The sequence below is a fragment of the Dicentrarchus labrax genome, unplaced genomic scaffold (genome assembly GCF_905237075.1).
Source record: "Dicentrarchus labrax unplaced genomic scaffold, dlabrax2021, whole genome shotgun sequence".
NCBI lineage: Eukaryota > Metazoa > Chordata > Actinopteri > Moronidae > Dicentrarchus > Dicentrarchus labrax.
In genome coordinates, this window is record NW_026136701.1 from 11,073,214 (window position 1) to 11,099,713 (window position 26,500).

The 26,500-nt window shown below is 41.5% G+C and overlaps 1 protein-coding gene across 3 annotated transcripts in view; it reads right to left on the reverse strand.

Moving 5' to 3' along the window:
* Positions 1-2,315: 2,315 nt before the first annotated feature.
* epha4b (eph receptor A4b) overlaps positions 2,316-26,500 on the reverse strand; it is an 87,692-nt gene continuing 63,507 nt past the window's right edge. The window contains exons 11-19 of one of the 3 annotated variants that reach the window (XM_051407659.1): positions 23,537-23,604; positions 22,711-22,836; positions 22,189-22,374; positions 13,468-13,529; positions 10,271-10,480; positions 8,474-8,623; positions 8,160-8,353; positions 6,959-7,096; positions 2,316-6,705 (exon numbers count right to left, since the gene is read on the reverse strand). In XM_051407659.1, coding sequence (XP_051263619.1) covers positions 6,606-6,705; positions 6,959-7,096; positions 8,160-8,353; positions 8,474-8,623; positions 10,271-10,480; positions 13,468-13,529; positions 22,189-22,374; positions 22,711-22,836; positions 23,537-23,604 — 1,234 coding nt within the window. In that variant the 3' untranslated portion in view covers positions 2,316-6,605. Of the gene's footprint in view, positions 6,706-6,958; positions 7,100-8,159; positions 8,354-8,473; positions 8,624-10,270; positions 10,481-13,467; positions 13,530-22,188; positions 22,375-22,710; positions 22,837-23,536; positions 23,605-26,500 lie in introns of all 3 variants that reach the window. The other 2 variants (XM_051407650.1, XM_051407666.1) reach the window with 2 other exon arrangements.

The following is a 26,500-nucleotide window of genomic DNA, read 5'->3' on the forward strand; positions in this document are numbered from 1 at the left end:
TAAACTCCACTTATCTGGAATCCAACTGACACTAAAACAAATGCCAAGAATTGTTTCCACATGCAATCAGACCCAGGTGTGTTATCTTTATTGTCGTTTCATCATTCTTCTCTCCTTTTTATATTATCTGTCTCGACTAAAAATTGCATGGATCAAATCACAGCTCTGTCAACATCCATTTTCCTGTTCCACCGCATGCACAAGAACACACACATACACAGAGACCATGACGCAGACATACACCCAGGGTGGCGTCTCATTCCTGTGGCTGATGAGAGCAGGCATGATGGGAGTGAGGCATGTAATGTGATTTATAGAGCTGGGCTCACTTTTCAAATTCAATCAGGAACTTTGATTACTGATGAAAATTTGAGACAGGAAATCGCTTTGATAGCAAACTAAAACCTCATGAGACAGAAGAGCACTGAAGTGTGCATTCGTGTGTGAGTGTGTGTGCAGACCACGAAACACTGAGCCCGTCTGAACTCGGCCATATTTGATTAGAGAGGACACATGCAATGCAATCAAGAGCGACAAAGCAGGAACTTCAGCAAATTTAACCAATGACTGTTGAAATCTTTCCTCTGGTTCAGATTTTATCTAAGTCTTTGCTTTTTGTCTCCCTTTCTGATACTCACATTGCCTGCTCACTCACACATGAGCATCTGTTGTGGTCTGAAATGCATTATGAACACACAGATGTAACATTCACACATCTATGGACACACACACACACACACACACACACACACACACACACACACACACACACACACACACGCAAGTAAACATATGGCTGGCCCTGCTGAGGTCATGGTGGATCTATGGCTCTTTGGTCTCTTGTGTTATTTTAATGTCTGCTGTTGCACATGAGGGGACACTCAAACCCACACCTGACAGCATGACAGAGGGGCCCAATTACCATTCCCATGGGAGAGACAGAGAGAGAGAGAGAGAGAGAGAGAGAGAGAGAGATACAGAGTGAGAGACAAAGCGAGAGACAGAGTGGTTGTGCATGTATGTGATACAAACATGACAGGCTCATCAGTCACCAATGGCCTTTTAAAATGTTCTCCATAGGGACACCTGACCTTTTCACATGATGCCAATAACAGCTGCATGATGAATCAATCGCCTAAGCCTTTGGCTCCCAGTAGCCTCCATGTTATCCAAAGTAAATATGTGAGATGACATTCTCCCTATTGAGACACCTGGAAACAAAAGCCCAAAGTTATGGATTAGCCTTTGATAGTTAAAAGAAACCCAGTGGTGATAGTAGTGACACAGAAAGAGACAATGGACCTCAAAGAGAGGGCTGCATGTAGAGAAAACTTTTGATGGATGGATGGATGGATGGATGAATGGATGGAGCTATGAGAAGAGGAAAGAGCAAGGAGAGGAGAGATAATGGGGTAGTCGAGGTCAGAGAACTAGCCACCAACTTTCTGTCTGTCTGCACAGGATGGACAGGAAACGGGGAGGAAAAATGGGGATGCACAAGGCCAGCAGAAAGATTAAGAGGAGGGCAGTAGGAGGAGATAGATACTGAGGAAATAGAGAACAGGTCCTGAATATTTTGTATGTCTAGTCGTGTGTGTGTGTGTGTGTGTGTGTGTGAAAGGGAGACAGAGGGAGCGGGCGATAGGGGAATATGGACCCTAATATGATGGGCTAAATGAGGTGTAATGGCGGTAACATAGAGTGACAGCAACTGGGCCAGTGCATTAAGGGGTTAACCAAGGCCAGGAGTCGCTGACCTTCCCCCTCCCTCGAGACAGAATTATCTCCCCGTACGGAACACACACACACACACACACACACACACACACACACACACACACACACACACACACACACACACACACACACACACACGGATAGTGAAGATGTGGTTGCAGAATGGCCATATTTTGCCATTCAAGTTATGTTATGATGGGAATTTCACCACTGCTATCACCATTAGAGCAGAGCTGGGGACAAATGAGACTATCCATGAATTTCCCAGCCATGCACTGGCTTTCTGCAAGACTGGTCAGACGCTCACCAAAACAAAATGTGATACCTTCAGGCTTTGTTACACAGCAAAAAATAATTAAGTGAGGGCTTCATAACACTTTCATGTGAAGGCACTTTGAATTTTATACCATCATACTGTCCCAGTGTAATTGTACTGTGGAATTGTGCAAGTGAATAAGCGTATTTTTGTAGTGTGTGTGCATGTGTGTGCATACATAAGTGTGTCTGAGAGTGGGAGACAGAAAGAAAAAGGCAGATAATGTGTCTCTCAGAAAGAAAAAGACATTGCAGGCTTCAGGTGAGAAATTAGAAATATTAGCATATTTATTACAGCAACATGAAAGACATTAGAATGCCTACACCCTTTTACAAGAAGCAACGCAGAGGAAACTGGCATGGGGACAAATAAGCATTGTACGGTGGCCAAAGAAAGAGAGAGAGAGAGAGAGAGAGAGAGAGAGAGAGAGGAGGAGAGAAAGAGACAGAGAGCTGTGAGTCTGAAATGAGAATCACTCATGAACATTTACAATACAGACCTGGTGGGGAATGGAGGACAAACACTGTATTTGAGATCAGGCAAACCAACCCACATAGCTAACCTTGATAGGGTGAATAGTGACACAAACCTGGGATCTTGAGAGTTGAAACCAAAGTGTGGGCATGACTGCCGTATACTTAAACATTTGTGGGAGTGGGAATAAACTTGCTGGCTGTAATGCAACATTATTTTTGGGTCTTTTTCTAATCTTGACATTGCATGAGGAATTTTTCTCATTTTGCAGCCAAATAAAGTCTTTCAATCCAACCACATCCATAATCTGCATTTATTTTTATTATCATTGATTATTTTGTATGACTTAAACAAATAAGAACCATTCTGTCAATTTCTTTATCAGCTTATACAGGTCATCCGCTTTTTAATTATGTATTATTTTCAGGTTTAGAGGAATCAAAGTGAAGGTGCTGTTGGAGGGGGGTCTCTGGGATGTTACAAAACCAGGGTATTGATGTGAGGTCATCTTAAGAACACAGATAAATACTACCTGTACATACACTTCACTCTTAATATCGCCTCTATAGGGCAACAGAAATTAACAATAGCTCAGTAAATAAGGCATCTAAAAGGCCAGCGGTCAAGGGTAGTCCGCTAGAGTGAAATCATAGAGTTAGCAAGAGTAGAATGTACTAACTGTCTCAGACTCTGTGTGTTGTGTTTTTGAGTGTGGCATCAGTGGTTTGGCGAACAGTATTCATTTCTGGATTATGTCTTTATTTTTGCTGTAAACATTTATTTGTATTCCTTTTGTATTTAAAAATATTTTTTGTGCCATTATTTTACCAATTCTGGCAACAAAAAAAAACACAAGTAAAAAGCCTTAGTGGCTGAAATTTTTACTTGACTGCCCGCTGCAGCCCGCCCCAACCGACAGTGGACTAAGCCCCGCCCCCTTAGTTACTCCTGGCTATGCCTGTCAAGCTAGGCACATTATGTAATTTACAATAATCATGGTAGATTTACCATCAAAATTATTTTAAAGCACTGGGTCCTTGATTTCAGAGTTAAACATGAGCAGACTTTTTACTTCTAGTCACCGAACATCAGTTTTCCAGGTATAAGGTCAACTGTCACTTCCCTATTTTATTAGCTGTAGCTAGCTAACTAAGTTAGTCAGTGAGATGGTTAAAATGCTGTCTCTGGCTGACTTTTTAATATTTCGAACTCACTTGTTTTAAAAGGAAAACCCTGTAAAAAGTGTCTTAAATATGCATGCGATGGCTACATGATATAGTGCTGAAAGACTGAGCTGAATGTCCCAGGCAAAGAGTTAGTATCAGAAAAGGCTTTAAGGGTGAGGATTAACCACTGTGTTTGACAGATGTGACACTATCTCGGGTACTATCTCGGTGCTGACTGCAGTTTTTGGGGTGTAAACTTCCCCAAATCCAATAAGGAGCAGGACACAGCTGCTCAAGTTACCCTAAACACTGATGGCAACATCTGATTCAACTCACTGGAGAGATGCAACACAGTGGATGAGCTAGTTGTGAACAGGGCTTTTATTTTTGTTACCCCACAAACATACGTAAGCTAGTTCATTAATGATGTGAACCTTGACCTTGGAAGTAATGCTTGGTTATACTGTAGGTGGTTAGCTAAGTAGCCAGACATGGTAATAATTGCAGCTTACATTAGAACAGACAAACACATTGTTTAATCAATCCTTTACACTTTTGCTGTTGTATTTTGTGTTTTGGAAAAGCTGAAAAAAGCCACCATCTTCAAATGCCACGGTACGATCTTACTACATGCAAATCGCTTCAGCATGTGGAGAAATGCAAAGCTTGACAGGTCTGTGTCTAGTTACGGTTGCTAAGCTATAATTGGACAATTTCATCTTGGGGGAGTGGTTTAACTAATGTTCAGTTTGTGATCGGAGGACTTATCTCAACCTTCGTCCTTCCATCCCTTTCTCTTCCAAACGAGCCTTTTTACAAGTTGTGTTGTAGGCGGACACAGGCTTAAAAAGTGCATGTAATTACTGTTCCTAATTACTCAAATTAAGCCAGTGTATCAATGAGAGAAGTCCATTCTACTCATTCTAACACTATGATAGAAACTGCAGTCACTGTCACCTGTCAATCAAAGCTGAAGCTTCGCACCATGCTACATTCCTTTGTTCAGACCAACGAATCACCTCCCTTCACTTTTTCTCCCGTATGACCCGCCCCTGAACGAGTACTTCAGAAATCTCTTTTTCACAATTAAAGTACATCATAGTCATCATCATTGTTATCATTACAAACATTCTAACATTGGAAATCAACACTGTACATATTTTACACTATGATACAATCATATATACTGTACTTTTTGCCACTGTTGGTCCTATAGAGTACCACATATATTGAAACTGAGTTTGGGAATACACTAAAGCAGGTTCAGTGCTATTAATGCAGTGCACACAAAGAGGGTCCCATCATATTTAACCTTTTAATGTGATAAGCAGCAGTTTCCTTCTGATAAGGAAAAAACACCAAACCAATGTATTTGCTGTAAACATTGTTTTCTAAATTTACCTTATGGGTACTGGTTTGAAACTAGGAGTGCTTGAAATAGGTTGGCATGACTGATAACAAGAAAGTGAGACACTTCAAGACACACAGTTCATCTTATTTTCAAAGTGAAATTTACCCTATTGTGGTGGCAAAGCTGCAAAATCCACACTGCGTTTATTACATTTTGTTTAAAAAAAAAAGGGTCCTTTCCGATGCTCCTGTTCATCGAGCAGACTATTCGGACAGAACACTACAATTATCGTGGCCTCGTTTTACCATCCAGCCATTGGAACTGATTGAAGGAAAGAGTATGGTAATAATGGCGTTATGTTACCCAGATGAACATTTCAAGGTTACTGTACATGGCACAACACTGAAAAAACAAGTTACACGTTCTTAACAGTGTCAACTCTATCATGACCTTGGCATCACCTTTACTCTACACAAAACACTATAACTTTCTTAACACACCTGAAACATAGGAAGGCAGACTCTTAGGCTAAAATATTCCCAACAACATCATACTGTAACAGCTGAATAGATGATGTTGTTTGGAATAGACAGTCATTTATGGAAGAGTAAAAATGTCTCTGTGTGCTAACTGCACTTTAAGCAGTTTCTGCTGTTTCTTTGCACTCAGTTACATCTTAAGTGCAAACAGACTAGCGAACGTGCACTGGGTCTAGTTGCTATGGAAGTGTGTCTGAGATCAGTCGCTAGGGAAGCCCTTGTCCTGTTCAAATACACTATTTAAATGAATCATCACTTCCATCCTACATGAGCAAGCAAAATCTACATCCCTCTCTATCTCTAAAGGTCCAGGTTTTCTGTTCCCCTCACCCAACACATTCATGTCTTTCAGAATCTCGGCTGATTCATTGGCTTTCTGTATGCAGAGAGCAATGGAAGGGGCCATATGTGTACTAGGTAATAACTCCTATTAAGGTTGAGCGATATAAACCTCACCACCAATACAAACGTTAGGTCCATCTCTACGGTTGTGGGACACACAGCCCATATAAACATATATCTACACATATACATATCTTCTGACCCTTTTTAAACTCTTCGAAGTGAAAACTCAAAACAGAAACAAAATGACAGTAAAAACCAACTGTACACCTCACAGACAGTGATGATAATTATATTCTAATTTATTTTGTTTTTTTGTCATTTCATTTGTTAAAAATCTTTTCTTCTTCTTTTGTTGAGCTGATATGATGTGAAATGGTCTGAGATGCTCTAGATGTGGCCTTGTTGTTGGACATGTGTCTCTCTGTTGCTCCAAAATGGTGGTTGTGTTGCTGGGACTCTGAGTGCTAAAGCCGGTAGTGCCCATCGAGGATGGGAAGAATGGTGAAACTGCGAGAAGGTGAAGGAGTCAAGCGTCCATGTTGTCTCCATCTCAGTGTGGCTCAAAATCAATGGAGGCCCAAGCACAGAGTATCCATTACAACTCCATTTCGGTGGGGAAACTCTTCACAGGAGCATCCATTTTGGCTCTGTCTCACTGTGAGTTTATGTGGAAACTGTTATACTTGGACGTGCGTCCCCTGGGTCTGCAGGCTCTGCACGCTGGATAAAATCTTCTTCTGGTGGCCAGCCAGATTCACACCCATCTTAGCCAACTCACTATAAGGAAGACAGAAAAAAACATGCAGACAGAAATATGATTTATTAATGAAACTTTAAGAGAAAAACACAGAACAACTACATTGTTCTTCAAATGCCAAGCACCTGCTCAGGTTTCGTGTCAAAGATACTTGTGTAAATCCCCTTCTTTCATTTCAAATGACACTCAAGTGGAATGTAATATGTCTTTTACTGACAATGTTGACCTTTTGAGTTTTTCATTTAACTGGGATGAGTCACCAGCCATCTGTACCTGACACTGACGTAGAGGACTGAGTCCAAGCTGACATATCCAGCACTGGAAAAGCTCTCCTTATACTGGCCCATCTTGATGGCCTCCAACCACTCATCCACTGTGTTCACACTGAACTCTGGGGTGGACGGATCCTCCCTGCTGGGATACAAAGCACACTCAAAACTCAATGACATTTTGTCCTGTTGAGTGGCTAAATAACACTTTCTGACTGGTGCTGAAGTCAATTATTTGTCCTTGGAGCAATTATGAAACCCAACTCTTGTTAGGGTATTCATTTATAAAAATAAAAACTGTCAGCAGCACGTTTGAAGAGCCAGTTAATGCTCATTCACGGTGTTGGTCGGACAGAATAGCTTTAATTCTGCAACAACCGCAGCATGACAGACTCAAATCCTCTGTGAAAAGAAAACATAAACCCTAAACTTTAAACCTAGCCATTAGTGGGTAAGTATGATTAATGATTTGTTCCCTCACTGCCCCCACAGTACTAGCGCACACAGCTTTACTTATGGAACCCTTTGACTTGTTTGCTTGCTTCCTATTGTTATAAATTGTTACAAAGTATCTGTGTGTTTATTCATTTGCATGCTCAAACCTCTACCATGCAATAGTAGTTCCATCTGCACTTGCATACAATATGTACTACTACAGTTCTGTTCAGTATATGCTTCAGTTAAAGCCGTGCTATAGTCTGCCAAGACCCATATTTAAGACTCTTCTTTTGGTCATGTTGTGCTGGGATTCAGTTTTTTTATGTTTAGAGTGTCTTCTGTGTGCTTTGAAAAGGACTGAAGCTGTTCTGTTGCATGCTCTGTATGCTGGTCTGGTTCTAAACATCAGCTAAATGCCTGGAGTGTAAAAATGTAAATGTAAAAATAATGGTATTCAATGCATGTGTGAAGTACAACTGAGCAGGCGGGGAGTCTAAACTGAATGTGTGACTATGAATATGCCAACCCACAACCTTTTCCAGTGACAAATATTACTTTGCTGAGGAAAGATAAGAATGTGATTTTACTGAAAAATGACATTTCCGACAAAGTAGATTTACAATGTAGATCTGAGGTAGCGATTATTTTTTCATTGCATGTACCGTCCTCTGATCTAATCCAAGTATTTCTCAAAACTACATGTGCATGTCAGTGAAAGTGTGGAAATCACAATTTATTTATTTAATTTATAGATTTCTCCCACTGACCATGCTGAGCTGTTGGCCAGCTCTCTGAGGCTGGCTGGGTTTCTGATGAGCTTGTCCAGGATTGTGACAATCTGTCCAAACTTTGGCCTGTCGCTGCGTCCCTTCTCCCAGCAGTCCAACATGAGCTGGTGCAGCACCACAGGACAGTCCATTGGAGCGGGAAGACGGTAGCCCTCGTCTATTGCTTTGATGACCTGCAGGGGAGACAGTGTAAAATATCAAGTTCAGTGATCAATACAATAGAGGGAGATAAAAAGTTTCACTGTTAGGAATTGAGCTGAAGATCGAGGAGGAAGTTAGTCACTGTGACTTACATCCTGGTTGGACATCTCCCAGTAGGGTCTCTCTCCATATGAAATCACCTCCCACATGACGATACCGTAACTCCACACGTCGCTGGCTGAGGTGAACTTCCTGTAGGCGATGGCCTCTGGAGCCGTCCATCTGATGGGGATCTTCCCTCCCTGGAGATGGTTCACAACACAGTCAACACATTCTTGGCATACTGAATATGTCAGACTCAACTTGATGTTTTACCCTGTCTGTACCGGTGTAAATATTTAGAGTTTGTTTTATTAATACGTTTGTGCCTAAGCGCTGTAATAAATCAAGAGTAGAGCTGACAAAACAGTTTATAAGAAGGTGGCTGCAGAGAAGCTCGCTGCCTTTAAGAACAGAGCAGTCGAGATTACACACCAGCTTAACTCTCCCATATGATCGTAGGGTTCCTTTTGCTCCAGTGTTTATTCTTGCACTTTCTTTTGCCATCAATTTCTTTTTTCTCCTTCCATGCTGCTCCTGCCCTTGTTGATGCACAGATCAAAAGGATTCCATAAAGCCCACTGTATAGACACAATAGGCAGTAAGATACCCCCACCCTCGCTCTCACTCTAACACACACACACCCCATACCTCTATAGGGCTCTGTTCAGCTTTTTAACATGCGGCAGCTGCCTCTGCACCACCTAGCATTCCCCATCTCTGCTTGGTCAAAGTCAAATAAAAGACAAAGCTGCCAAGTCGCTCGGCACTGTACTTTTGTTTCCACCACCCCCTGTCCACCCCTACCCCATCCCCCTTTTTTTCCCCTCTCAACTGTTCTCACTGGATCCCTCCCTCGATCTCTGTCTTATTTGATATCCTCTCTCTCTGCATCTCTTCCCTTCCGCCTTGGCCTCCCCCCTCATGCCTGCAGCTCTCCATCTAGGTCTCCTGACATCAGTGGGAGTGTGTGTGTGATTGCAATAGAGCAGTCAGCGGCTGATACACTCCTCCCAGGGCAATGCTAATGCCATATTAAAAATAACATCCCCAACACTTCCTATGAATATGAATAATGCCATCTCCTTGTGGGCATTTTAGATGAGTTACTCCGCAGTGGTTTAACTCACTGACGTTTGAGTTTCTTCACCCTCTTTGTGCTCTGTGAGAGGATGGTGATGTTACCAAAGACTTCTTTGATTTGACTATGTATAGGCAAAAACATAAAGTGGAGGAGGAGTTTGTATGCAATTAATTTTGTGAACAGTAAACATTTATGTCATCAGCTGTGACCTCATACAAAACTTCAGCTTCTAATAGAGCCTTATGTGTTTGTTCAGCCATTGCAGAAACATTTTATACATGCCCTCTCACGTCTCTTGAGAATGCAACATCCAGGTGTGTTTAGCATAATTTACATATTCAGCTCTGGCTGGACATTTATTTTCTCCCATCGTAGTTCATTTCCTGAGTGATGTGTTTTTGTCATTTTCAAGTTCTGGTAGCTTTTTAAAGTTATATAGAATTGTGAATTTTGCTCTCCTGCAGTGATCAGCTTTCCCCACGTTTCTCTGTAGTGCTTTTACATTGTTCTATTTTCTGAGGAAATCAAAACAAGCGAAATTGATTCACTCCAGGCTTTTTTGAGTCTTCGCACAGTCTTAGCAGAGGCAGCCATGTAATGTTATTAAGTTTCCATTCACAGTTACTAGCAGCCTGTTGTGCCTCTAGTGTTTGAGTCTCTTCTCTTTTTGGTTTTGAGCTGAATCTAACAATGGACAGGTCAGTGGGTGGATGAACTGTAATTGGAAATAACATTTTAAAGTGCAGCCAGTGAGAGTGTGTCTTACCCTTGTAGTGTAGGCAGCCTCTGGGTCGTCCTCCAGAACCCGACTCAGGCCAAAGTCAGACACCTTACACACCAGGTTGCTGTTGACCAGGATGTTTCGCGCTGCCAGGTCTCTGTGAACGTAGCTCATGTCTGACAGGTACTTCATACCTGAGGCGATGCCACGCAGCATGCCAACCAGCTGGATCACTGTGAACTGGCCGTCATGTTTCTGGAGGGAGAGACAAGGAGACAGCACAGAGTGTAAATGCTGCAGCAGGGTGGCATAGTGATTAGGAGGGCATCCTTCAACAACTACAGCTGGAAGCGATGGTTCAAGCCAGGATTCAAGCATCTGTAATGGCAGCAATATGCACTTCTGAAGTGTCCCTGAGCAAGACTCTGAATCCCTACCAGCTCTTGCTAACCCTGCGCTTTGACCTCTCTCTGATGGCACAAGCAAAAGATGAATTTTTCCTCCCAGGGATCAATGGAGGATCACGAAAAAAATCCTACTTGGAGAGGATTGGATCTGACAGAGCAGACAAAACGTTCCACTCTAACACTGACCATGTGCCCAAGCAGAGCTCAGTGGCTTTCAGATTTGAGCTGTCTTTGGCAGAGAGCAGTGCCTGTTGATCGATGACGGTCCAGCTCACCTTCCTCTGCCAATTATTTCTGCCCTGGGCCACCGGTCCCCGTTAAAAAGCCATCCATGTTATCAGTCACCCTTTCTCCTTTATATCATCTCTCCTTCCCTCTGTCTCTTTGTCCTCGCCATCCATCTCTGTCTCTCCTCAGTCTCTGTCTCAGAGAGAGGGAAAGAGAACTCTGTATTACTTTGTTTCAGTCTCCATTTATCTATCCATCTTCCTTCATCTTTCTGCATCTGTGCACCCCCCACACACCACCCACCCCCCAACCGCTCTCCCTTTCCTCTATCGTTCTTTCTCTCTCTCCCCCTCTCCCTCGGCAGCTGTGGAGTAAGTTAATTAGCTGGTGGTTTTGTGAGATGCTGATTGATTGGACTGTCTAACAAACCTACAGACTTCCTCTATCAATCTGCCCACCACATTGTATTGCCAGGAAGGAGGAGGGAAGGGTGGGCAGGGCAGGGAAAGAGAGAGGGGAGACAAATGCTGGGCAGAGAGGTTAGACAAGGAGATGAAGTAGACAGATGAGAAAGCTGAAGATGGAAAATTATTTTTTGGGACAGATTTTGGCATATTACTTAAAAGGGGAAACCTAATAAAGGAAAGGACAAAAAGGCCACTGCAGGTAGAAACAATGAGACTAGGAGAGGAAGAGCTTCTCTGACAGAGCAGTGGTTTTGTTATTTCTGAGGGACGGCTGCTTAATAAATGGTCAGCATAATTAAAGACACATATGGATGCCAGGAGCACGGATGAGCTGTAAAACCCATAAAACTGATTCCATAATTATATTGAGCCACTGCGGACACCCTTTATGACCCTCATTACAATACCACATACACACAACATGCATGTGTGTGTGTGCGTGTGTGTGTGTGGGTTTCAGGTTACTATCTTCCTTAGCCATTTTTTATTTTCTGTCAGATTTCATTCCATTTCGCGTCAGTGTTGCTGATGGGATTGGTGTCTATTTAGCGATGGGCCTATCATCACAGGCTTAATGGCTTTGGAGCACTGCAGTGATTTTACTGGCTGACAAACAACTCTGAATATGAATCAGTAGGATTTTGAATGTGAGGCACACCAAGGCTGCAACAAGCTATTCATCTGGGTGTATGCAAAAACTCTATTCAAGGTTCCTCGGCTAAATCGGTACTGCGCGTTTGCTACATCTTGGCACATATTCAGTACGAACAGGAATCATGAGTCACACATTAATCAGAATGTACAACACATGCTTGTTTACTGCATTTGCAATTATATAAAGGTCCATACGTTTGTGTATAAGAATTGCTTTAAAACCATCTGTCAATCAAAAATATATCTAGATTTCTTAATATGTCTGCAAGTGTGTGATTTGTTTCAGAGACTTGGTGTTCTAATCTGTAAAAACATCAGTTTGTGTAATGACGTATTGAGTGACAGGCTCTCTTAGCTCTTGTCATAATGTCAATTCTAATAACAAAGTGATACCTCTACGGCCTTCTTTTGGTCTTTAAATCACAGATCAGAGGTTGAGCAATATCCTTGAGTGAAATCAGCTCACTTTGCCATGGGGTTGATCTCTGTGTTCGTTTACTCTACAAATGGTAGTTTTCTTTATAAACCAGTCTCTCACAATAATAAATGTCTCTTGAAATTGGCAGTTGGGAGGTGATTTTCAATGTTTTTTCTCAGTTGCCATCTTGACTTTTAACAACTATGTGACTTTTGTGGTATCACATTACACTGAACTGTTGATATTTGTATCCCCTGACAGAGCAAATGTTGCACACAAAGCAATACACTTTATTTGTTTTATTGCCCATTTGTCAGCAGTCTGCTGCTGTTTTCTGCTCTGGGATATGGACACTAAGTGCATTTCATAAATTCAGTATCAAACATCATGTGATAAAAGTGTGGGGATGCCACACATCCATCTGAATGTTTCTGTTATCATCCTCTTCTCTGTCCATCTCACTCCCTCCATCTATTGCTCTCTTTATCTCTGCCTAGCCACTTAACTCAACATTTAACCCCATAAAAGACTCTCTATGTATAATTACAGTTACCAATTATTCTTCTATGTTCACTGAACCATTTAATAAAGAGGTGTTGCCTTGTTTAGACATGTCATTCCTAGCTCGACACATTTACCTATTAAGAAAAAAACTGGGATTTAAAACAGTTCTATTCTGTTTAGATTGTGTAAAACTGTATAGTTTACACTGTTAATGTGGTTCAGAACCAGTTTAGAACCTTTAATCAGCTGATTTAAAGGATACTTCTTAACACAGTCAGTGATTGATTAAACTTGAGACTTGGGTGGACTTTGTAAAACTTTTATAGTGAAGTGAGTGAATTCAACAGCTTTGAGGAATGAAAGACAATTTCAATCAGGTACCTTTTATATATTTTTAAAAGAATCTGCCCTCAAGTACAGCAATTTGAGGGAATGAACTCTGTAATTTCAAACACTTTACAGCAGGGACATCATTTCCCACATGGTTTTTGTAAAAGACTTGTGGCTCTGCCCTTGGAAGAAGTGTGAGCGCTGTGTTTTTTTTCCAGCTGGGCTGTAACTGACCTTGAGGAAAGTGTCCAGAGATCCGTTTTCCATGAACTCCGTTATGATCATCACTGGCTTACCTACGGATACACATAACAAGGCAGCTGTTAGCGGAGCAGAATTACAAGGAAGAAAGACACCAACTATAAAGGGACGAGGACAGAGAAGTAGTGGAGTCCACAGCTGTGACCAGCCTTCCTCTCTGTCTCTCTGCCTCTCTCTAGGGGATAACATGGCATGTCGTCATCAGTCACACTGACAGCTTCTAATCAGCCCTCTCCATAAACGCCATGAGATAATTAGAATGGACCAATCCACCAGAATATGTGTGTGTTGGTTTGTGTGTGTATGAGGGGGCCTCCTGAGATCTCATGAATACTAATCAGCCTCAAGGGGAAGGGGGTTGTGGTTTGATCGCTATGCACCTGCACCTGCATGAGTGTGTGTTTCTGTGCGTGTTTGTGCGATGAAAGGGTGGTTGACTGACAGGCCCTGTGCACTATGGTCCCCTGCATGGCATCTGGTGGGGCTTACAAATGATTAACAAAGTACCTGCAAACACACACACACACACACACACACACACACACACGCACACACGCACACACACACACACACACACACACACCAAAAACAGCAGTTGTCCCTCTTTTATAGGGTTCTCCCTATAGGCACCAGCCCCTAGTGCCAATCTTTGCCAATCACAAACAAACATGCAATGCACAGTACAAATGATGGTGTGTGTGTGTGCTTGGTTTGTAAACACACAGACTATGTCAGTTGTGATGAATAGGTCACATTTCCCCAATCAGACCTCAGAGACGCTGGGAAAACCGGGGGGGGGAATAAAGACAGCACTAGAGACGGAGAGAGAAACTGAAGGAGTAGAGACAGAGAGATTCGTCTGGTAGAATATTTTTTAAAGAACAACAAAAATAGATTGTGAGTACTTCTCATTTTATTTTAAGTGTTATTAGTAATGACTTTTCCTTTCTTGGAGTGTACATTACTACTCCTTATGTATTCACTAAATGGTTATTTACCTAACTTATTTACTCGGACAACATGGTTTTGATCAAAATGTCAGGCCAATAAAGGTCCATTGAATTAAAAGTTGAAACTGAAAATTAACTGAAAGAAAAAGTTCAAAAAGTACAGAAATGAATGGAAAACTAATATAGAAGATTGAGGAGTGATATGGAAAACATCAATTGGACAAAAGAAGAAAAGAGTTAAAGGATAACAGAGGGGAAAAAAAGATTGATCGGATGAGGAAAGTGGAAGCAAATAGCGAAGGAAAGAAGAGGAGAGGAAAGGAAAGAAGAGGAGAGAAGAGCAGGAGGAAGAGGAGGAGGACGAGGAAGGGTCAAAAGCTTGTCACTAAAAGGCAGGAACAACACCACTGAGGCCTACAGTGAGATTGTAGGTAAAGACAGCAATACATCACCTTAAATGAATTCACTATCTCACTGCAGCAAACACACACACACATATACAGACAAGGACACACACACAAACAGAGTCGCCTGGTCTCTGGTGGTGGTGTCTTCTTTGACAGTAACATTAGTCTCAGGGATAAAAGTGAAAGAGAATTGGATTTTCTTCTGCTGGGGGTGAGGACTGCTGGTCACATTTATCTCCACACGGGGCCTGTGTTGTGTGTTATGTGTTGCTCTGTGTGTGTGTGTGTGTGTGTGTGTGTGTGTGTGTGTGTGTGTGTGTGTGTGTGTGTGTGTGTGAGAGAGAGAGAGAGAGAGGGAGAGAGAGAGCTGGTTTCAGGGCATGGCGAGTGGGGAGGGACGGCACGATGACGACCGTCTGATTTCAGCCCTGATCAGAGGCGTCTGCTTTTTGTGTGTGTGTGTGTGTGTGTGTGTTTTTCGCAGCGACAGATAAAACAGTTGATGCGATTGATCCTGACTGAAAGGAGGTCTGACTCTTCACAGCCTTGTATCCACCTAGGAGGTGTGTCTAAGATTATAGACCCTGTGAATTTGAATGCATGTATGTTTATTCTGTGTGTGTCCATACAGAACAGACAGCCATATGCACATCTGAATGACATATTCTACAAAGCAGAGAGCCATGAAATGGAAAAGAGCTATAAAAACCTACCTCTGAAAACCAATTATGTGTTTGTACGTGTGTTACGTATGTCTGTGTGTGTGTGTGTGTAAACCCATGTATGTTACCAGTGAAGGAGAATATTACCCTTAAGGCTCATGGTGTTAGATGCGGTCAAGAGAGAAGCACAATGAAACACATTTATCCTGTTGTCTTGGCTGCAAGGACCCTGTGAGCCTGGCATGTACTCACACACACTCACACACTCTGCTATCACTAGTCATCATCTGGACACCTGCCATACAGAATTATCCCTGCAACTCTGAAAGATAACAGAGGTTACCAATAAACCCGACCACACGCACTCGCGCTGTATATTAGCTCGTCTCTTGCGCCTCTTTTTGTCAGGTGCCAGTGCACACACACACACACACACACACACACACACACACTCACACACACACACACACACACACACACAAAAACACACACACGATTCAGTGAATCCTTTTCACTTCTTGTTGCGACTTCGTCACATGCCATCCATATTTCAAACACACACACACTGACGGCGCCACTCCAACTCGTTGTGGAGCTCCTCCATGCCAAACATTCACAAGCACTCCTCAATTTCCTCCTGAAAGCACATAATTAACTAATCACGTTCATATTCATTCGAATTTATCGCCTTTCATTGCCTTCAGAAATAACACAGCCGTGTGCAGAGCTAAGAACACCTCCTAGTGTATGGATGTGTGTGTGGGTGCAGATTGGGTATTGATGTTCTGCCAGGTGGAGTGTGTTATGGAATGGATCAGAGAGGAGTTTGCTCTTTTTTACAGCTCTTCATTAAGTGAAAGTAGAAAGTGTTGTCTCTGCTCTCCCCAGGACAAAGCGAGGATCATTTAGGCCTCACGTGTGTGTGAATTTGTGAATGTGTGTGTATGAAAGTGATAGAGACAACATATATACAGTATATCTGGTAAATCACATTATGAGAGGCTGTTTCTGTCTGTGTTGGTGTGAGTGTAAATGAAAGTGATAAGTCTGTATACATCTGGACAATCACATTATGAGCTGCTATCTGTGTGTGCACCGGTGGGCTGCATTACCGCATTATTGAATGAGACGGCCCAAGGTACAAACGAGAAAATGAAATAACTGCTGTATTGATTAATGTTAAGGGTCCGAACTAAGTGATACAATGCTTTTAACACAGGACAGATCTCTATTCTGGGAAGCTCCGTATGAGGGTGCGGGGGTTGCGGAGAAACACAGAGACAGAAACTCAATAACCTTATCTCCACTCCTCTCTTCACCTCTCCTCCCCTCTCTTCACTTTCTCATCTCCACTCATTTCCTCACGTTTGTCTCCTCGCCATCTCCCTCCTCTCGTCTATTTTTCCTCAAATCTCTTCGCACATCTCCCCCTCCTTGCCCTCATTTGTTCTCAAGCCCTATCTTCTCTCATTTCCTCACTCTTGTATCCTATCTCATCCCCCTCCATCCAACACCCATCATCACCTCTTCTCTACATTCCCTTCCTGGTTCTCCTTTTCCTCATTTGTCTCTGTGGTCCAATCTCCACATCTGCACACATATTCAAAATGTGAATAATTTCAAATACTCTGACAGGAAACATTGAAACACTTATTGTTCAGTGCACAAAGACACACAGTTTAAACTAATCACTAGTTTCTTCAAACAGTAGACGGGTGGAAAAGACGGGTGGTTTTGCCGGTTTTAACAGCACCTTTGAAGAACTTTTTTTAAATGTGTGTGTGTGTGTGTGTGTGTGTGTGTGTGTGTGTGTGTGTGGAGGCGGGTGTGTGTGTGTGTGTGTGTGTGTGTGTGTGTGTGTGTGTGATGTGGGCAGATGAGATGGAGCTCGGTAATTGAGGGTTTTCCAAATGAGCCGATTGTTGCAGCGATTGTAAAACACATAAAGGACGGACGGATAAAATGAGGGACGGGGGAGATGAAGGGAAGATAAGGAGATGGAGGGGGGCTGGAGGGGAGGAGGGGAGGGGCAGATTGCTGCACTTTCCTGATGTGTAGAGAGGCAGATAGAGAAAAGAAAGATCTATTTTTTTCTCATTTTCTGCGTGTGGCGCTCTAATTAGCATGACAATAGCAACAATCAGGTGACAGACAGCAGAGGAGGTTATTAGAGTGGCACACAGCAGGGGCTGAAGGCTTATGAGGTTTTAAGCGGAGAGAACACACGCGCACACACACACACACACACACACACACACACACACACACACACACACACACCCAGTACAAAATACAACTGTGCAAAATAAAAAGAAATACCGCTACATTAGTACTACCACTACTAATATAATAATATGTATGTATACATATATATATATATACACTACTCACAAAAAGTTAGGGATATTCCACTTTCGGGTGAAATTTAATGAAAATGTAAAAAGTGGATGCTACAGTGATATTATATCATGAAAGTAGGGCATTTAAGTAGAGAAGTTTAAATTAAGATCACCTGGAAAGGTTATAGTGCATTTTATGTACATTCTGAAATTTCATCCGAAAGCCAAATATCCCTACCTTTTTCGTGAGTAGTGTATATATGTGCGTGTATATATAGGATAAAATAGAATAAACATAATTTGTCCCTGAGGGGAAATTTGTCTTGGGCTCAGTGCTACAGTTTGTTGCTTCACAGAAACAAGCATACCTCAACAACAGACACACATCAAAAAACAATTAGAAAATCAACATAAAAACATGGAAGACACTACATTTTAACACTGATAATGTGGCAGCTTAAAAAGAGACTGTAAGAAACTATAACAAATGCTACGGTGCTATATATGTGTGTCTATGTGTATATATGTATATATGTACACTACTAAGACTATAGGTTGTATTACCCCTACTACATAGTACTTTTACTATTATGCTGACAGTGTTACTTGTAAGACTATGTCATCATATATCATTATGACTCAAGAAAACAGTTGCAGCACTATTACATTGTCTAATATGAAAGCGTTGTTCAGTAGAGCATGCCTCCCCTCTGGTTTGAATGTTTAAGCTACACAATGAATAGTAGCATGCATCAAATGTAATGATACAGTTGGAGAAAAGGTAGTAATAGCCATTGCATACATTCTGGATTTAATTTTCCCCGTTACTTTGACAATAGGAAATGTGAAAAAATACTATTACGGTGTATATCTAGAAAAATATTAGGTACTGTAGGAGCACATTGAGCCCAGTATAGGTTCAAGTGCATTTATATTGTAGGCACATTGTACATTTAGTATAAATACAGATATAATGTGCATGTACATACATATTTTGCTCATGAATTTTGTACATCTGGATACCTTGGAAGCAATAAATAAAACACTATCATGTTACTCTTTTAAGTTCAGAGGAAGGCCAGATTTACTACAGTGTCATTACTACTGCTGTTAATATTGTAACAACTGCTTCTGCTGCTTTACTACCAGAGCTACTTCTGTTACTGCAAACACCTCTACCACAACATAACTGTGACAACGGCTTGCACTGCTCCAACCAATAGTACTCCTCCAACTACGGATTCTACTACTATGCACACCTACACAAACCAATCCAACACACCTGAGCCCAGAGCAGTCAGGGTCAGCCTGGCTGATTACACTGAGGGCGGTGTGAAGGGACCAGCTGGTGCTTGAGAAAAAGGCCTGAAGGAATTATTGACCCATCTCAACTCTCACCCCCTCACTCAGACACACACACCCTGGGCTTTGACCTGTGAAATTACTGCTGCGCAACTGAGATTTGTTTCTGAGGAGCTCTATCAGCTTCTCAATGTGCCGTGAAGACAGGTGAGAGGAGAGACACAAAGAGACGCATGTAAAATTACATGCACACATCACAAAAACAACCCACACAAACAGGTTTTTTATATTCACAGAGAACAGCGAAGTAAAGACCACCTTATTATGTTTAAGTGAGTTTCTTGTCAAGCCAACCTTCTGCTATTTAGCTGCTTCATTGTCAACTCCTGTTATTGTCCTCAGTCACTTATTATTTCAAGGATTTGGCAGTAATTCTTGAATTTACTCTGGTATTTTAAATCAGAATAGTATGTGTGCCACTGAAAAGAATGTGCCGTAATTACAAGTCTGCCTGTCAGAATAAAAAAAAAAAGACATTTGATTTAGTTTGTTGCTGTTATACTTCTGCAAACTGCCTCATCCTGCTAACCAAAGGTCACGGCTAACATCAAACCCTATTTAGACAATGAGAGAGTAAGTATGAATAAGAAATGCAGTGGGGTTTCTTTCTTAATATGCAAGCTGCTGAATATTCATGTAGCTAAAAAACACATCCAATTAACTTTATGAATTATTAATATTTATGATAAAAGCCTATGCATATGCATTTGCTCTTTTATTGTTGGCCTAAGTGCCACTGAGCACCAGTGTGTGATGGACTGAAGATCTTTGTGTGTGTGCGTGTGTGACAGAGGGAGGGAGGGAGAGAGGGAGGGAGCGAGATGGGGAGGGGAGTGGAGATTTATTTTTCTGCCTAAATGTTTACAATGTTTCTTTGTAACAACTGTCTCCCTTTTCCTTTTGCTTGTCTGTAGATCTCTCACACATCCGCATAACAAGGCGTTAGAGCAGTGTCGCTGAGGAACATCAGTAGGACGGGAAAGAGACATGAAGATGGCTAATTTTGAAAACTCAATTTACGCTTGAATAGGATGCACGACCACACTAGTGTTTTCAGGTTTGTTTTGAAAAGGTATCCACGCTTAGAGGATAACTATAACAATAACAAAAGTGGTTTTAACTCAAGTGGATGGTGGAGTCAACACCACGACTGTAATGACAACGACGGTGGCGAACAATATTGCTGGGATTACTTTGATTTGATGATCGATATTGTGGTATACAATTTATTAAACTCTAATACATGGCTGCAAATCACACATAAAAAAACATAATTTTACCTGAGACATGCTGCAAAACAGTCCTGAGTGCTGATGGGGTCTTTGAAGTCCTTAGTAATGGTCTCTTTTGTATGAGTGTATGAGTGAATAAAATTTGTCTTCAAAAGACGAAAATTCTTACAATAGTGTAAGTGTAGTGTGAAGTGTATACGTAGTGTTGGATTATCCTAATTACTCTCAACTTTGAAGAACATTGTAAACCCATATCCTTCCAGTTTTCATTATGTTTCTCTGCGCATTGCATGGTCATCAATATACAGTTTCCTATGCTGCCTACACAGCTGAAGCATGCAGCGTGTTGGGGCTTCTGTTCCTCAGTGTGGATGCTCACATTGTTATTGTTATAATTATTATTCTTGGTCGGGCCTTAAAGCTCCTGACCAAAAGTAAAAATTAATATATTTTTTGCCACTTTCTGTCATCGCCTACACTTGTTTTAATATAGTCAAACTTGCAATTTAGCTTTTATCAATGACATAGTTTTTCTTGTCTGCCATCTCAATGAGTACAAAATAGGGACTTGATCATCATAAATGCTACCTGTTAATCAGGCTCTGCTGTTCTGCAAAATCTAAACTACCGAGCAACTTATGCCTGTGACTTTAGTGTGGTGGAAAAAGATTTTTTATATAGATATGTTATTCTGAGTTTGACTGAGGGAGACAAAGAGAGGGAGAGTACTATAATATTCACTTTTCACTGGAATTATACATTTGTATCATCAATATAGTGATAACTTCCATTCAGCCAAACAACACACTTTATAATGTTGTATTCAATTCCTTTCAAGTATTTACTACATACACTTTATGAGTCTGGACAGACATGAATGTTAATTGCAACTTTACTGGTTGATGGAAGCATACAACATTCTTGTTTGCCTGATTGTTGGATTTTTCCGGGGGTTCTTAAAAGAACCTTTTTGGGCACTAAGCTCTTCTAGTAACCCTTCTAGTTGCTCAAGGGCTCACTCAAATAAAAAATGGCTCCCACAGAAGCTGTGAGCTGAAGAAAAATGAAAAATTACTGGAACCCACAGTGGGGGTCAGAGGCTTTCTGCAGTAGCATATAGGTTGTCAAGGTTTCTTCCAGGAACCTCATCTTATGGAAAGGTTACTTGAAGACCTTAAATATACTTTTAAGTTCCTTGAGTACCCTACTGGATATTTGAGGCACGCATCAGTTTGTCAGAGATAGAAGAGGAGACTGGGATTGACTGAGGGAGCTGGAGAGCAAGAGAAAAAGAGAGAGGAATGGGGAGCGATTGAATGAGATTAGATGGACACTGACGGAGAGAGACAGCTGGAGCAAGAGATAGGGATATGAGATGAGAGAGAGAGAGAGAGAGAGAGAGAGAGAGAGTGATGGAGAGAGTGAGGCCCAGCGATAACAAATCAGCCATCTTGTTGAACCAGGCCTGTGTCTATGAACACACACATTCACTCTAATTGTCTAACACAATCATGCGAAGTAAACAAGTGGACGCTTGAGAGGCGGACAGTCGGCACTCACATGCACACCACCATGCGTCATCAATGTGTTACCATGGTAATGGAGCTTTTATCTGATCCAGGGTCAACTCCTATTTACATCACCCACAGCTCTGCTGTCTCACACAGGTATGTGACAGAGGAAAGAGGAGTGCGTCATCCAACTACACACACAGATTAAAGTGTTTTTGTTCGACAACTCACATCTTGTGACGACGCCCTCCAGCCTGATGATGTTCGGATGGTCGAACTGTCCCATGATGGAGGCCTCAGACAGGAAGTCCCTCCTTTGTTTGTCAGAGTATCCTGCCTTCAGACTCTTAATGGCCACGTAGATCTCCCTCTTTCCCTGAACACGCAGCCGACCACTGCACACCTCCCCAAACTCTCCTACACACACACACACACACACACACACACACACACACACAAAACAATATGTAACTGGCTGGCAGCTTGTACAACTGATTAATATCTGAGCTCTCTGTATTTTTTGTAGTAGGTTATATAATATCTAATCTTGACTCCAGATTTTCTTTTATATAACCAAATGATTTGATTTTACAGGCGCTACAGTGTCAGAAACAAGGAAAATTGTCCATGCATGCAAACATGACTCAGTGGCCCCATAAAAAAAACATTTAAGTTATTTGAATTCAATTAAGTTAGATTTACATTTTTCTTGAGATATTAATATAGTCTACTGCTGTTTTACTGCCAACTCACCAGCTCCAATGACTCTCTCAATGCGAATATTAGAAGCATCTATCTCTTTGGCGAAGTCCCTGACGGCCTGGTTGGGGTCTTCATAGGTGTGAGGATGGATGTAGGTCCTGCTGCCTGGAAGCTTGACTAGATGAGCAGAAAAGTGGAGAAATTTGGTAGAGACATTCATCAGACATTTAAACTGTGTGTATATGTGTTGAAATGGGAGCTGAGCGTGGGTGCTCTGTTTGAGTGACATTAGTAATTATTACATAATTAAACACACAACTACTTTGTTAGCAATGGTGTTAAAATGACTCATTTTAACAGGAACCCATAAGGAGCTCCACTGTGCCAGCAAACATTTGTGCAAGAAAGTGCGAAACAAAGCGGTTTATTCAGCTGAGAATGCTACAGAGTTGGAGACTTGTGCACCGTAGCCGCATGCTGTTCTGTAACTGTATTTCAGTACTTGTGATACATTTGAGGGTTTGCAGACTAAGTATGTGAAGAAACAAACTTTTCAGGGTGTTATCACTTTAGAGTTCAACTCTGTTAAAAATAATCAAATATCTGTTTATAAATGTACAGCCAGCTAGGTGATGTGAGTCATTGCAGGTGGGTGTGAAGTTTGGTTTAAAGACAAGTTATGTGTGTGTGAACATACAAACATAATAGCATAAGCTCACATTTAAAAATATATCAAGCTTTATTTCATGTATTTGTATGCATCATTTTATAATGTTACTGAATATAGTGATGAATTTCAGTACATCATATGTCATCAAACAAACAGCAACCATACAGACATTTGTATGTGTGTATGTGTGTGCGTTTGTATCTTTACCTCGGCCATGTTGGAACTGCATCTTCTCTTCGTCAGGGTCCTGCTTGGCTTTGATATATCCACAGTGTCTGAAAAAGGAATGCATGCTGGGTTATAAACCTATATATACACATATAGATAGACTAGACTATACTGTTTTCCCACCACACAGACACCAATATAGCTTTATAGCACGTCTGTGGAAGATAACATACTCTTGAGTGTGTGCTCACATGTGTTTGATATATTAAATCTATGATATTTCCAGGAAAATCTGGCACTAGAGCGTGCACAGCCAATAGCTGTGTGTATGAACAACCAGATATTTCCTTTTGTCTCTACACACCCACTCCACGGTATAAGACAAGCCTGGAGGGGAAAAAATATTCCTATTCCTCTTTTTCTCTGCTTCTACCTGTCAATTCCACACTTCCCTCAAAGCTCTTATGCCCAAGGTTGAGTAAATGAGTGAGTCTGTATGTGTGTGTGTGTGTGTGTGTGTGTGTGTGTGTGTGTGTGTGTGTGTGTGTGGGAGTGAATGTGTGTGTCCCTATAGAGGCAGATCTATGCATAAAGCTCTCCTCTCTTTATGGAACCCTCTGGCCATTAACCACTGCCTTCAGTATTATCAAGGGTCACACACACTTCAACACACATATGCCCATTTCCCACCCCCTGTGCGCACACCCTGCGGTGTGGGTCAGTCCAACGATCAAGACACAAGTATTGACAAATTGATCAACTCAATCCTGCCAGCCAGCTGTGAGGAAGTATTAAACTAACTCTGTTTTACAGACCAAGGGGATGCTGCTAGTGTGTGTGGGTGTGTGTGTGTGTGTGTGTGTGTGTGTGTTTTTTTGTGGGATTTTTTTGTCATATGTTTGTGTCAGTGCATTTTCTCTCCACTTTGTTGCGCTTCAGCCTCAAACAGTGTTTAACAGCCCTAATCACCCATAACACTGTCTCTGAGATTTACTGCTCTTCTAAATTCAGCACAAACATTTTAGGGCAAAAAACATAAAACGTAGAAGCAGTATCATATAACGAGGAACTAAGCACGACATAAATACTACATGGCCTCCTCTTCTCTCACTACTTCCATCTCATCCCATCCTCCTTGAGGGGTTGTACAGGTAAAGCAGCAACAAGTCAGTATGTCTGTCCATCATGAAGATGAATTGATTTGGGCTTAGAGCCAAGAGTGACTGGGAATCAGCAGCACAGACTGTACGTGATTTAAGGAAGCAGAGTGGTAGAGGACAGAGGAGAAGGGGAAATGGAAAATAGCAAACAAAGATTTAATAAAGAGAAGGGAGAGGGGAGGTAAGATAAAGACAAAACAGACAAAAATAATAAAAGAGAGGAAAAGTAAGTAGAAAAGAATCATGACTAATAATGAGAGAAAGGTGGGGTCTTGTTAAGCTCAGTAAACCTCCGTCATTTGGTGTTTAATCCCTGTGTTGATTTTACACAGCTGAAGGCGTGGTATAACTCCATCAATAGGCCATCTTGGGAATATACACAGACACACACATACACACTTTAGAGTAGAGACTGGTTGCTGGTATTTAGGGATAAAGAGGAGGTGGCATAATGTTCTTATGAAAGGGGAATTGGGCCCCACCTGGTTATCAGCTGGGCTCAAGCCAGTCAAACACCAAAGAACTATCATTACCCCCTTGACACACACACACACACACACACACACAGCGCTTTGGGGCATGTGTTTAAAACATATGGGGAATGGGGACATGGGTCACACCTCTGCTCCAACTGTGATAATCCCACAGGGATACACACACACACACACACACACACACACACACACACACACACACACACGCGCGTTCAGCAAAACACCAAAACCCACGTTCAACACACTTCTCCATCACTGCTGGATGTGTATCTGTGTTAGTGTGTGCGTCTCCACGGGTGCGTGGCTGCATATGTGAGTGTGTGTGTGTGTGTGTGTGTGTGTGTGTGTGTGTGTGTGTGTGTCTGATGGGAAATGAACACATTTCCATAGTAATTACAGAGCAACTCATTTCTCCTCTTCAGTTAGAAGTGTCATGAATCATTAGCGCTGCAGTCTTAAACATGGCACAAAATCTGACATGGCTGTGGCTTTTGTTTTCCCCCGACAGCTGTGTCTGTGTGTGTGTGTGTGTGTGTGTGTGTGTGGGGGTGTGTGTGTTTGAAATAGATATTTTATTTAATACCTTCAACTAAATGCAACTGACCTGTAATTCATCTATTAAGGGCTCTGGAACTGGACTCCGGAGGACAATGTGGAAGCCATTTTCTCGATGCCACGTGTATCTTTTTAAATTTTTTTTATACTTAAATATTTTATTGAATTTTCAGGTTGGAAAGTCGAAACACGTGGCAGTAGTACAAAAGCAACCCCACAGAACAAATAGATGTCGTAGGCTTATCACACATTTATATGCATTATTCTCATTTGCAATTTTTAAACAATTAGGCTGCTTGATCAGCATTTTGTTTCATGTAGATGGTCCACTTTTCCCACTTCCTGCCAAAAGATATTTTATTTGACTCTAAAAAGGTAGAACCATTGTTCTTTCCTTTGAGCTTTACACCAATATATTATTTTAGCCTTTTTCTGGCTAAAGCAATTTTTTAATCACATATTTGCCAATTCTTTGTATAATCTCTTCAGCGTTTCCAAGATGCATTGTTTCCTCAAATATATATATATATATAATATATTGTTTCATATATATATATATATATATAAGATTCACTACAATATCCACTATATAGCTAAAGCATGATTAACATTTCAATGGTTATGCTTGGGCAAGATCTTTGTTTAGGTTAGAAAGGGTTGGAGTTAAATAAATATTCAAAAAGTCAACTCTGACTTGCTGCTGACATTTTACCAGAACATGATCTTTTCTTTAACCTGAACCAAATGTTTTAAGTCGTGCCTACTGCTTGTGTGTGTGTGTGTGTGGCATCCCA